Source organism: Sphaeramia orbicularis, chromosome 8 (assembly GCF_902148855.1).
Source record: "Sphaeramia orbicularis chromosome 8, fSphaOr1.1, whole genome shotgun sequence".
In the NCBI taxonomy this organism is placed as follows: Eukaryota; Metazoa; Chordata; class Actinopteri; order Kurtiformes; family Apogonidae; genus Sphaeramia; species Sphaeramia orbicularis.
In genome coordinates this window covers 36,136,810-36,150,011 of record NC_043964.1, presented here as the reverse complement: position 1 = coordinate 36,150,011, position 13,202 = coordinate 36,136,810, and the positions used below count along the sequence as shown (strand labels likewise).

The following is a 13,202-nucleotide window of genomic DNA, read 5'->3' as shown; positions in this document are numbered from 1 at the left end:
TTTTCTGAAAAAAAATAAATAAATTCGGCTCTGTTTTTCTCATTATTTCAGAAAAACAGAGCCGAATTTATTTTTTTGTGAATGCAATACGCCTCTGTAGGATCCACACAGACACATTACAAAAAAAAACAAGTTATACAACAAAACTACAGTCCTATTAAACACAAAAAAGAGAAAAAAAAAACCCATAAGAACAACAAAAAACAACAACAACAAAATAATAATAATAATTATTATTATTATTGTTATATTATAAATTAATATTATTATAAATATTATTATCCTCACAATGCTCAGGGCTGATTAAGAGTTAATATAATGTATACTAACAACAAATTTCTCCATCAGGCTGACATAGGAGACAGCAGGACACTCTTGTTGACAGTAGAGAAAAAAAGGATTCCATTGTTGAAAAAACAAATTAATTTGTCCACGAACAGAAAACGTAATCTTTTCCAACTTTAAAAAGGAAAGTAAATCATGCAGGTAAGTTAGTTGAGAACTGATTTTCATTTTCAATACCGACCTGGACATAGATGAGATGAACAACCAATCACTCTCACACTCACACCTTTGGGTAATTTAGATTAATGAGTTAACGTATCAGTGCATGTCTTTGGATGGTGGGAGGAAGCCAGAGTACCCAGAGAAAACCCATGCAAACACGGAAAGAACATACAAACTCCACACAGGAAGGTCCCTGGTTGGAACTGTGAGGTGACAGTGTTAACCACAAAGCATGTGCAAGCATGTAAAGCATGTGTGTGTTCTTTTAACATGTCACAAGAGATATCTCAATAGGCAATAGTCCACCTTTGTCATTTGATAATATATTTAAATCACATATAAACCATAAATTCTATTCTATGTTTTTTTCTTTTTATGACTGTCTCATTTCTGCTTTATCAGTCAGTGCCATTGGTTTTATTACATTACAACAACAAATTTATTGTTTAAGTTTTTTGAGCTGATTTAGGATCATTTTGGTGTGCTGAATCCAAAAATCACATTAATTTTGCTCAATCAGGTCAACTTTCTGAACTATGCTACATATTGGCTTTTTAACATTTTTGCTTACATTTATGGGCATTTTCACATCATATGATACAAAATTCTTTCATATTTCTTGCAATAAACGAGTTCTGAAGATTTTACTTTTGCCAATTTATGATTAATGTTTTTTTTAATATTACAGGTGAATGAAATGGCTTCGACTAGAAGATCTTGTAAAAATAAGCCTGACATATTCTGCTACATCTGCAGTGAATACACCATTGTACCTAACAGGAATCCTGTTAGAAAATGATTTTTTTTTCTCTTAAAACCTATTTTGGGTGAGAACTATATAAAAAAAATCAACTGATAAAGTCACAAAAATGTAATCAATTTTGTGAGAAGATCAAATTTTTCAAAATCAAATTAGCAAAAAAACCTGACCTGATTGAGAAAAACAGATGTCATTTTTGGATTTAGCGGTGCAAAATGGTCCTAATTCAGTTGAAAAAACCTAGACAACTTGCAAAAAACATTTTTTTTGTAACCCAGTGTTATCTACAAAGAGGGAAAGTCTGGTTCGGAAGTCTGGTTGGTTTTGGAAAAAAAAAAAAAAAACACACTTCCCCTCTCTTTACCTGGAAGTAAACCTACCTCAATGCATTAACTGCACAACTGGCATCTGCTCTGTCTGCCGGCAAAGAAGGACATAAATGTATTACTTCTGGGTAAAGAGACGGACAGAGACGTCGTCCAATCGGCTTCAAGTCATGCCACCTGAAGTTACCTACCTTTTCCATTCGAGTTCATGTTGTTGTGTTTTCTCTTTTTTGTTCATGTTTTCTCTTTTGCAGTTATGTTTTCTCTTTTTTGTTCATGTTTTCTCTTTTGCATTTGTGTTTTCACTTTTTTGCGTTTGTGTTTTCTTTTTTGCGTTTGTGTTTTCTTGTTTGTGTTCGTGTTTTCTCTTCTGCGTTTGTGGTTTGCGCTTCAGGGCCACCATACTCCACAGCACGTAGGTTTCCTCCCCCATTAGAAACAGATACATAGTAGAAAAAAAAAAAAGAAACAGGTACATAAAGGTAAATTCTCCTGTTGGTGCCCCTGACCACAGTACTGTTGAAGATCTGGAGCTGGTTCCCTCAATGGCAGCTCACTACTCTTAATGTGTGTTATGTGCTAGTGCTAATGCTAATGCTAGCTACAGTATGTGTATAAAGGGTATGCACGTGACGTCACCACTAGCGGAAGTCACCGTGGTTACACCCACTGAGTGGCAGAAAGAGGGAGATGAGTAGCGGCTTTGGCTTGAATACTGCGAAAACTTTAGAACAATCTGAAAAATGGGGAAGAGCTGTTGTGCCATTGATTGCACAAATAGGTTTAAAAAGCACTCGGAGCTATCGTTTTAGCGGCGACCTAAAACCAAAGACAGAAGAAGCAGATGGATCGCTGCAATTTCGTAGAAATAACTGGAATCTGGGCAACAAAATCTGGATTTGTGGTTACCATTTCATGTCAGCTAACGTTAATTTATGCTGTATTCTTGTGTAAAATCATACCTTAAATTACATATCGTTTTGGCTAACGTTACTTCTTAGTAAAGCTCTTAATGTTAGCATCTGTCATTTAGTTCTATATTTCATAACTGAAACGTTTTTGTCTTCAGTTGTGTGATTCTGAACCTTGTGCTCTACATAATTTGTAAACTAGCTTAAACTGAGGCTAACCTAGTTTTCCAAATAAGGGGGTACTCTAGCACGAAGCTGTTGTAGCTGTGTTGTATCAAGTATTTGATGTTAACTCTACTTAAATCTCCACAGTACCAGTAGATCATCCACTCACTTGGGTCAATACTAAGGGTTCAACTCCAGTAAATCAGTAGTGAACTGTGAGCACTACTGCTGGGCCTTTACCTTGGCAATCACCGCCAAGAAAATACGTCTGCACTGACATAAAACCTCAAAAACAATAGTATGTTGAATTGAAAGCACTCACCAGCTGTAATCCTCTAATTAACGATGACGAGGATGTCAACAACTCTTTGGCTTTTGTATGCTTTCAGCCTTTGCATTGTGGATTTTCCCAGCATTGAAATCAGGTTTCATATAAATGTCAGGACAGGTGATTTCCGGCCACATATCAATGTTCGTAGACCACTTGTTGTTTGGTAGTTGTATGGATCCATGTCCAGTCCAACTGTCTTTAATTTCATGTTAATTTCATGTTTCATGCGGTAGTTACTGCTATGCTCCACCATGTTGAGCCAGTTTGTTTTTGCTACTCAGTCTGATTTAGAGGGGCGTGGCCCAGGGGGGAAGTGACGTATGTGCATTCCCTCTATTAGAATGGGTAAAATGCAGAGACCAAATTTCCCTATAGGGATAATAAAGCAAGTTAGCCTATTAACTTTTAGTTTTGTGGCTCAGTGGACTCAACACCAACACCAAATGGTCGCTACTTCGGCATATTTCACCTTGTTAAAGTACTTAAAGAAGTGAAAATCACTTCTTTTGTCTTCATGTTGAAGCTGCAGAGACTCTGAACTGAGAGCATGTTATAGTCAGTCTAACTCACTAATGTTCAGGTGTGTTCTTTTAATTTACATATTCTATAAATAAACTGTGACTTTCTTGAGTTGTGTTGTTATCCTTTAAATTGACATGTATTTTCTGAAATATCCCATCGTACACAACCAGAAGGGGCAGGACTGTGTCTCTGTATTTATTCATAGTTTGTCACCATTCTCAGTTCACCTGGGGTTCTACACAGGGCGCCACTACCAATTGTGAGCCCCATGAAAGGTAAACGTTGTGGACCTTTTCATAACATTAAGTATCTTGTCGATCTCTCAGAGCGGTGTGTGTGTGTGTAGGTGGTGGTGGTGGTGGGGAGTATATGGGGATGTGGTCCTTACACTTCTATGCCTGTCTTATGCAGCAGATCTTACACGAAATTTTCACAAGTTCTAGCCTTATGGTTTCCAAGCTTTTTAGTCTCGTGACCCCATTTTAGCATCACAAATTTCTAGCGAACCCAGACATTCAAAATTGAGACTTTTTTATTTTAGCTAAAATTAATTTGTTTTTGATCACGTAATAGTTTGCTACACTATGTTTCAAATAAAGGTTCATTTTAGATGACATTTAGTCTGTATAATGTATATTATTATGGATGGAGGTGTAGATTACTGCACAAAGTGAGAATTTTATTTTCCTTGGTCAGGATATGTACAGTCAGTCCAGCTTGTATTTACAAGGCTGACAATTAATACTGAACAAACAAAAGCTCAAACTATGAATTATGAAAGAGCTGCAGCATCTGAAACTGACCACAATGAACATTTGACAGATAAACAGAACCACAGTGCTTCAGTTTCAGCTTCACAGTTTGTCATGTCTGTTATGGATTGTGATTGTCTCTGTCAACTCAACATAGATTTTTATTAGTAAGTTTTTTTTTAATTATTTTTGTCAATTAAGAGAAATTAGAAATTTCAGGTGACCCCATTTGAATTCCAGGCGACCCCATGTAGGGTCCCGACCCCAGGGTTGAAAAACACTGTTCTAGCCTGTATCCACTGAACCCCCTCTGCTTTATGGGCCCCCCACAAATGCTGGGCTCCATAAATTTGTCATGCTTACCCCCCCCTTATCGGTGCCCCAGGTTCTACATGTTAAAGAAAACCCAAGCACCACATCTGATCCGAAATTAACCCTTTCATGCACAGTGGTCACTACAGTGGACAGCTGTTCCAAGGTGTTCTCTTGTATAATCATTGATTTTGTTGTTTTAGTTTCACATCAGACAACACAGTGGATGCTTATGTATCATCCCGTACACTGTAATTCATACCATTACTGTAACTTTGCACTACAATAACATGTTTGAGTGTAAAAAAAAATGCTAATTGTTATTAAACTGTAATTAACAGGTTTTGGGGTTTTTTTGCTTTTTTTTTTTTGCGTTTTTAAACAAAAAGGGTTTTTTTGTTTGTTTTTTTGCATATTATTTCAATGAAGTAATAACCAGTATTAGAGTATGTTAAAATGTGAGAAAACATCAAATTAGCAGCATTAAAATTTTTTCATTTAATAGTTTTCACACAGTATATCAGTAAATGTATGTTTCTTTGCCTTTAAAATTAAACACATAGTGTCCAGCTGAGTGGATATTTTTGTAACCCCATGAAAAATAGGCTGATAAAAAAAATTCAATCAGGTTGTTGTTTTTTTCATGTCTAAAGAGGAATAAAAACAGGAAAATTGTTTTTTATTAAGGTTCTCATAATTCATGCATGAAAGGGTTAAAGGTGTTCATCCTTGGCTCATGCCCTACCTTTGCACCAAGTTTCGTGAAATACAGTATATTTTGCATAATCTTGCTGATTGACAGACAGATAGACAAGAGCCAAAAATCACAAAACCTGAAGATGGTTTTGTAGAATTTATCTCCAAAGCACATGCACATGCTTTCATGTAATGTCTGCAATAATAACACGCAGTTGCACTGAACTGTATAGGATTGTGTGCAAGTACAACTATATCGTTTATAAATGATGCATCCATAAATATGCTCCTCAGCCACATAACATACTGTATGTACTATGCACAGAATGTACATCCAACAGAATTCACATATATGTCAGCCTGTGTAGACAGCATGTTTCATTATAACCTCACAGCTGATTGAGCTGGGAACAGCAATAAAAACCACTCGACCCCTTAGGGAGGCTTTAGTCTGTCGTAAGAAACAGCAGGATGAGTTGTTGAAGATGGAGTTCAGTGAAGTCTGCCTTTGCCGACCTTTGAAATCCCCTTTCGTTCAGCTCATTAAAGAAAAAAACATCATTATATACTGTACATGTAGCCTCTTCCACCCTATATTTAGGGCATATTCAGTGAAATATGTGCCTTCTTACGTACTTTCTCTGCAATAAAGTGGTCGTTTGCCTTCCAGTGGATGCGGGCTCGTTGGACATCAGACCCTTGCTATGCTTTCTACGGGGTGGACGGATCGGACTGCTCCTTCCTCGTGTACCTGAGCGAGGTGGAGTGGTTCTGCCCCCCACTGGCCTGGAGGAATCAGACCGCTACGCCTACAATGAAGCCACCACCCAAGAGACAGGTAACAGATTTACTCTGTTTTATGTTTCGTATCTGTATTGTTTTGTTAGGTGCTTGGACACAGATTCCTCAGGTGGGAGGCAGATAATGGAGTGTGTCTTTTGTGCTTTTGGAGGCAAATGTTCATTTACACTCTCTTTAGGCCAACAGTGGACTCAACACCTGCAGCACTGACAGGAATATGGTATAAAATTGAGAAAGAGAGAAAAAGCACTGCAAAAATCAAGATATTACCAAGTGTATTTTTCTCATTTCTAGTTAAAATATCTCATCACACTTAAAATGAGACATAATCACCTAAAGAGTAACTTGTAAGATATAAGAACTTATTTTTAGACAACGGATCTTGAAAATCTTATTTCTTATATTAAGTCTTGGTTCCAAATGTTGAAATCTTGAGTCTCCAGTTTTGCAAATTATATTCTTTATCTGCCTAGAGATATAGTCAGGTTTCCAATTCTGAAACCAGTACAAACTATGACAGGTACCTGAGGTATTAGAAGTAATGTTCCTGATATTCTCATGTAAAATGACACACACTTACTACTAATACGAGCAGTGTTATATAGTCTTTTCTGTAACATTCTCTTCTCTGTCATCACTGCAAAAATCTAAATCTTACTAACTGTATTTTTTCATTTCTAGTCAAAATATGTCATCACATTTAAAATAAGACATAATCCCCTAAAGAGTAACTTGTAAGTGAGATATAAGAACTTATTTTTAGGCAATAGATCTTGAAACTCTTATTTCAAGAAATCTTACCAAAGATAATTTTCACTTGTTCCACTGGCAGATTTTATTTTTTTGTTTTATTTTTTTATTCTTTTCATTCTTTTTCGTTTTCAGATTTTTTTGCTTGAATTAAGCAAAAAAAAAAAAATCTGCCAATGGAACAAGTGAAAATTATCTTGGTAAGTTTTCTTGAAATAAGATTTTCAAGATCTATTGTCTAACTAGAAGTACTCGCGAGAGCGCAGACCTCCGCCAAGACAGATTAGTGCCCCGGATTTGGATGAAACTTTCAGGAAATGTTAATACTGGCACAAGGAACAAATGAGTAAATTTTGGTGGTGTTCGGGGGTGGGGTGGGGTGGGGGCACTGATCTGCCTTGGCGGAGGTCTGCGCTGTCTTCTTTCTAGAAAAGCACTTGTAGAGTGCAGACCTCCGCCAAGGCAGATCAGTGCCCCCACCCCACCCCCGATCACCACCAAAATTTAATCATTTGTTCCTTGTGCCAGTATCAACATTTCCTGGAATGTTCATCCAAATCCGTCCATAACTTTTTGAGTTATCTTGCACACAAACAGACAGACAAACAGACAGACAGACGCCGGCAAAAACATAACCTCCTTGGCGGAGGTAAAAATAAGTTCTTATATCTCATTACAAGTTACTCTTTAGGTGATTATGTCCTATTTTAAGTGTGATGAGATATTTTGACTAGAAATGAGAAAAATACACTTGGTAAGATTTGGATTTTTGGCAGTGTTGATACAAGCATTAATTTAATCTTCTGCTTCTTCTATGCTGCTGACAATTTGGGAGCTTTCCGCTGATCCTGCTGGGTATTTTTAAGCATATTCTCCACAATAATGCAGAACATTTATCAATTTATCCTCCCAGATAAATCACTAACCTACTTTTGTTGATCAATAGCCCTTGGGAGAATGGAAACATCCGACTGCACGTCAATGCCTTACAGAGTGCGAGCTGTCATTCTTGATTTTCATTGCTTTTTACCTTCCTGCATGAGTTGATTTTCATTTTCACTGTCAACACAAGATATATTGCGCTTACAATCACTACTCAAGATTTACCCCACTGTTCGCCTTTGTCCTCCCCTCCCTCTTTCTGCCAACTTGACAGGCTCTGATGTGAATTCATTCTGCAGCTCTGCTCTAATTGCCACCTTGTATTCACTGACTCTAATCCCAAACCTTCCCTTGGGTACTCTGCATTTTGCTGCGCCATACACAAGTTGCTCTTGAGAGCAATAACTCACCTGCACTGTGAGAGTACAGTTCAGCTCTGCATATTGATTTTGTCTTTCAGAGAGTCTCAGCTGCTTTTATAAAGAATGTGTGTTTAAGAGACACAGACGCTTTGTGTGTGTGTGTGTGTTTGTTTCTCTTCAGTATAATCATAATTCCTCTGTGCTCCTACAGTTACTCCACTGATTAATACTTGCATACCGGCATCGCTCTGCGGTGCGGTGATTATTGAAACCTCGAGAGGAGATGTAAATGAGAGCAGACTGTTTATGAGGATGATCCAGGGATCCCTAAGGCAACCTGTCTGACAGGCCTGGCCCCAGGGCATTAGCACTTAACAATATATGACATACTATCAGTGCTCTATACCCCATCCACTCACGCAAAATAGGTCCACTTGTATTACACTGCCTTGTCATGTCTGCTTCATAGGCATCGTTTAGAATCCTGCCCCTCTCCTTCAGGCAAATCGCTTCCTTTGTGGTTTATGGTGTTGAAATTCTGCACTTGTTCAAGATAAAACAAATGAAATGACTTTTGAACAGGGCAGATCACACATTCTCTTACTTAAACATCAGTGGTGGCAAAAGTACAGTACAAATGTAATAGTGTTGTATTACTGGAGATTCTGTTTGGCCTTGGACTTGGTCTCAAAAGCACTCGACTCAGTCTCAGCTGTATTTTCACTTGACCTTGCCTCGGTCTTAAACAAAGAGAACTATTACAAAACCAGTCCAAAGCACATGTCTGGGAATATCACTCACCTCCCTGTGCATTGTCTGATTTATTTGCAGCATCATTACCGTGATCTTATATGAAACACCCTTCCTCCAATAGAACCAATGACCTCAGGATTTGATATTGTTAGTCAATCTGTCGCTGCTTGGAGGAGATATCGGCCAAATTCTACAATAAGATCTGATAACCTAAGCTGCAGATAGTTCATTTGTAACAAATGGACTAAAAGAAAACACATAATATAATATTGTAATAATTTACCCAATTTCCTGGGAAGTTAACCTGAAAGATGATTGTTTTTTTCAATGTTATGTAAGAAAATGAACTGGTTTGGTCTGGTCTTGTTTAACTGTTTAAAAGCCTTGGTGCTACATTTCTGTCCCATCTATTGTGTATCTGGTCTAGTTTTACCTTTACTTGGTCTTGACTCTGGTCTTGATCATGACTTGGTCTGGGAATACGTTGTCTTGTCTGCAACACTAGATCAGATATAGAGCTGCAACCGATTAATCAGCTCAAAGTGATCCAAAAAAAATCATTCAACCACAATTCTCTTGAATCAAATCTTTGTTTCCTTCATTTCTCTGCTGTTAAACATTGGTTCCACTGTTGTGTTTCACACGGACACTTATTGTGAAGCACAAAGAAGCTTCAATTCAGAAAAACTGCAATAGAATATTTCCCTTGAATCAATTTGAGTCGATTAATTGAATCATGAATTTTTGCATTCGCTTCAAGCACCTAATCAATTAATCGGTTGCAGCTCTAATCAGATCCTTCACTCTTGCAGCTCTAATCAGATCCTTCACTCTTGTATATGTACAAGTACTGAGTACGTACTAATATACTAATGAGGCTGTCATACATTCATGGTTTGATGATGCTGGAATTAGTATTAAATTATTACCTTCAGTAAAGGCATTAAAATAATACTCAAAAATACTCCACTACAAGTACACATAATGTGTTCCTTCAGTTCTTTCATTATAAGGAGGCTATGTATGAATAAACTTCAGTGTTCATTGTGCAGTAAAAATAATTAATTACATCCATATCTGCTGTTGTTTGTTTCATTATGCACCTCCTCACCTCATAACTGTTACTGTTTTGCACCACTGCTGCTACTATGAATAGATTTGATTTATATATTTTATATTCCATTACACTTTATCTTTTATACAACTTATTTATTCTTATTTTAGTTTTACCTCTTTTTTAAAATTGCATGGCATTTAATAGCAAGGTGACAGAGCAGCGATATCTCATTTCGCTGTATGCTCTGTTGAATTGTGAATAAAAAACCTTTGTATCTGTAATACAAATATTTTACTATTCAGTGTATCAGAATATATTTGTTTGTGTGCTTCGATTTTCACTTCGGAGCCATTTTTACCTATAGATGTCCCTTTTCATTTCAAATATTCAGTATTGTTATTTGTTTGGCCTTAAAATTGATACCCATCTTTTCATGTGTGATAGTTCATCAGAGGTTCATATGACTTAACTCTTCACTTGTGGCTTCATGTGTCTCACGTGGCTTTTAGCAGAAACTCAGCTTTAGTTCCTAGATTTTCCCCAAACAAACTTTAGACTTGGTTGAGACTTAAAGATGAAGACTTGTTGCTTGTATGTGTGTGACTTACTCCAACTTCTGAGTAAAAAATAACACTTTAAAGGACATGTCTATCACATGTTGTTGTTGTCAAAGATCAGGACAGTATTGGATAATTTCATGCTCCCACTCTATGCCGTCCTGGTCAGTCACAGGAGCATATTCAGAGAGAGACTGATTCCACCCAAATGACCCCTGGACCACACAGGAAATCATTCCTGCCTGTGACCATCAGACTGTTTAACTGTTTAACATTATAAACACATTAGTTTTAATCACACAGCAATATTTTTGCACACTTACTTCTGTATATTTCTGTAATTATCATATTGGTAATAATGTGTTAACGTGGATTAATCCATCATCATGATTAATCTGAAATTAATCTGAAATTTTAATGCAATTAACCCATCTGCAGTGCAGAATGACTCTGAATGTCTCTAGCAACACATTTGGGTCAGTTTGTCCAAGTAGAGTCACCGTCATGCATGAACAAATGGGTCCAGAACAACAGCACATTGGCCCTCTGGATGGAAATATGAGGACGAAACACCCCAAGACGGAACAGTTGTTTCACAATGTTTTGTTGAAACCGTTGAAGGTGTTCAATAAACACATTAAGTGCATATTTGTTCTATTCTTTCTTGAGTCTGTTTGCTCATGCAAAATGAAATGCGATTAATATAGATTAAAAATGAATGATATTTAATTGTGATTAATCAAAATTAATCCACACCTACCCTGTGATTAATCTGATAAAAAAAGTAATTGTGCTGTCAATTAAAATGTTACGTGTATATATATATATATATATATATATATATATATACATATATACATATATGTATATATATATATATATAATATATATATATATATAATATATATATATATATATATATATATATACATACACACACACACACACACACACACACACATATATATATATATATATAATATATATATATATATTATATATATATATACATACATATATATAGTACAGGCCAAAAGTTTGGACACACCTTCTCATTCTTTGCATTTTCTTTATTTTCATGACTATTTCCATTGTAGATTCTCACTGAAGGCATCAAAACTATGAATGAAACACATGTGGAATTATGTACTTAACAAAAAGGGTGAAATAACTGAAAACATCTCTTATATTCTAGTTTCTTCAAGTAGCCACCCTTAGCTCTGATGACTGTTTTGCACACTCTTGGCATTCTCTTGATGAGCTTCAAGAGGTAGTCACCTGAAATGGTTTCCTAACAGTCTTGAAGAAGTTCCCAGAGATGCTTAGCACTTGTTGGCCCTTTTGCCTTCACTCTGCGGTCCAGCTCACCCCAAACCATCTCGATTGGGTTCAGGTCCGGTGCTGTGGAGGCCAGGTCATCTGGCGCAGCACTCCATCACTCTCCTTCTTGGTCAAATATCCCTCCACACGCCTGGAGGTGTGTTGGGGTCATTGTCCTGTGAAACATAATGATGGTCCAACTAAACGCAAACCGGATGGAATGGCATGTCACTTCAGGATGCTGTGGTAGCCATGCTGATTCAGGTTGCCTCAATCTTGAATAAATCCCCAACAGCGTCACCAGCAAAGCACCCCCACACCATCACACCTCCCCCTCCATGCTTCACGGTGGGAACCAGGCATGTAGCATCCATCCGTTCACCTTTTCTGCGTCGCACAAAGACACAGCGGTTGGATCCAAAGATCTCAAATTTGGACTCATCAGACCAAAGCACAGATTTCCCACTGGTCTAATGTCCATTCCTTGGGTTTCTTGGCCCAAATAAATCTCTTCTGTTTGTTGCCTCTCCTTAGCAGTGGTTTCCTAGCAGCTATTTGACCATGAAGGCCTGATTCACGCAGTCTCCTCTTAACAGTTGTTGTAGAGATGTGTCTGCTGCTAGAGCTCTGTGTGGTATTCATCTGGTCTCTAATCTGAGCTGCTGTTAATTTGCGATTTCTGAGGCTGGTGACTCAGATGAACTTATCTTCAGCATCAGAGGTGACTCTTGGTCTTCCTTTCCTGGGGCGGGTCCTCATGTGAGCCAGTTTCGTTGGAGCGCTTGATGGTTTTTTGCGACTGCACTTGGGGACACATTCAAAGTTTTTTGAAATTTTCTAGACTGACTGACCTTCATTTCTTAAAGTAATGATGGCCACTCGTTTGTCTTTACTTAGCTGATTGGTTCTCGCCATAATATGCATTCTAACAGTTGTCCAATAGGGCTGTCAGCTGTGCATCAACCTGACTTCTGCACAACACAACTGATGGTCCCAACCCCATCAATAAGGCAAGAAATTCCACTAAGTAACCCTGACAAGGCACAGCTATGAAGTGAAAACCATTTCAGGTGACTACCTCTTGAAGCTCATCAAGAGAATGCCAAGGGTGTGCAAGGCAGTCATCAGAGCTAAGGGTGGCTACTTTGAAGAAACTAGAATATAAGAGATGTTTTCAGTTATTTCACACTTTTTTGTTAAGTACATAATTCCACATGTGTTCATTCATAGTTTTGATGCCTTCAGTGAGAATCTACAATGTAAATAGTCATGAAAATAAAGAAAATGCGAAGAATGAGAAGGTGTGTCCAAACTTTTGGCCTGTACTGTATATATATATGTATATATATATATTTTTTTTCTTTTTTTGTTGTTGTATTGCTCATTTCTTTTCTGCTACTTTTTATTGTACTTAAATGAAACAACTGTAACACAATAA

General features: G+C 37.3%; 1 protein-coding gene across 1 annotated transcript in view; it reads left to right on the top strand.

The window, feature by feature from the left end:
* mgat5b (alpha-1,6-mannosylglycoprotein 6-beta-N-acetylglucosaminyltransferase B) overlaps positions 1-13,202 on the top strand; it is a 222,331-nt gene that overhangs the window by 76,666 nt on the left and 132,463 nt on the right. The window contains exon 6 of the mRNA XM_030142103.1: positions 5,953-6,120. Coding sequence (XP_029997963.1) covers positions 5,953-6,120 — 168 coding nt within the window. The remainder of the gene's footprint in view (positions 1-5,952; positions 6,121-13,202) is intronic.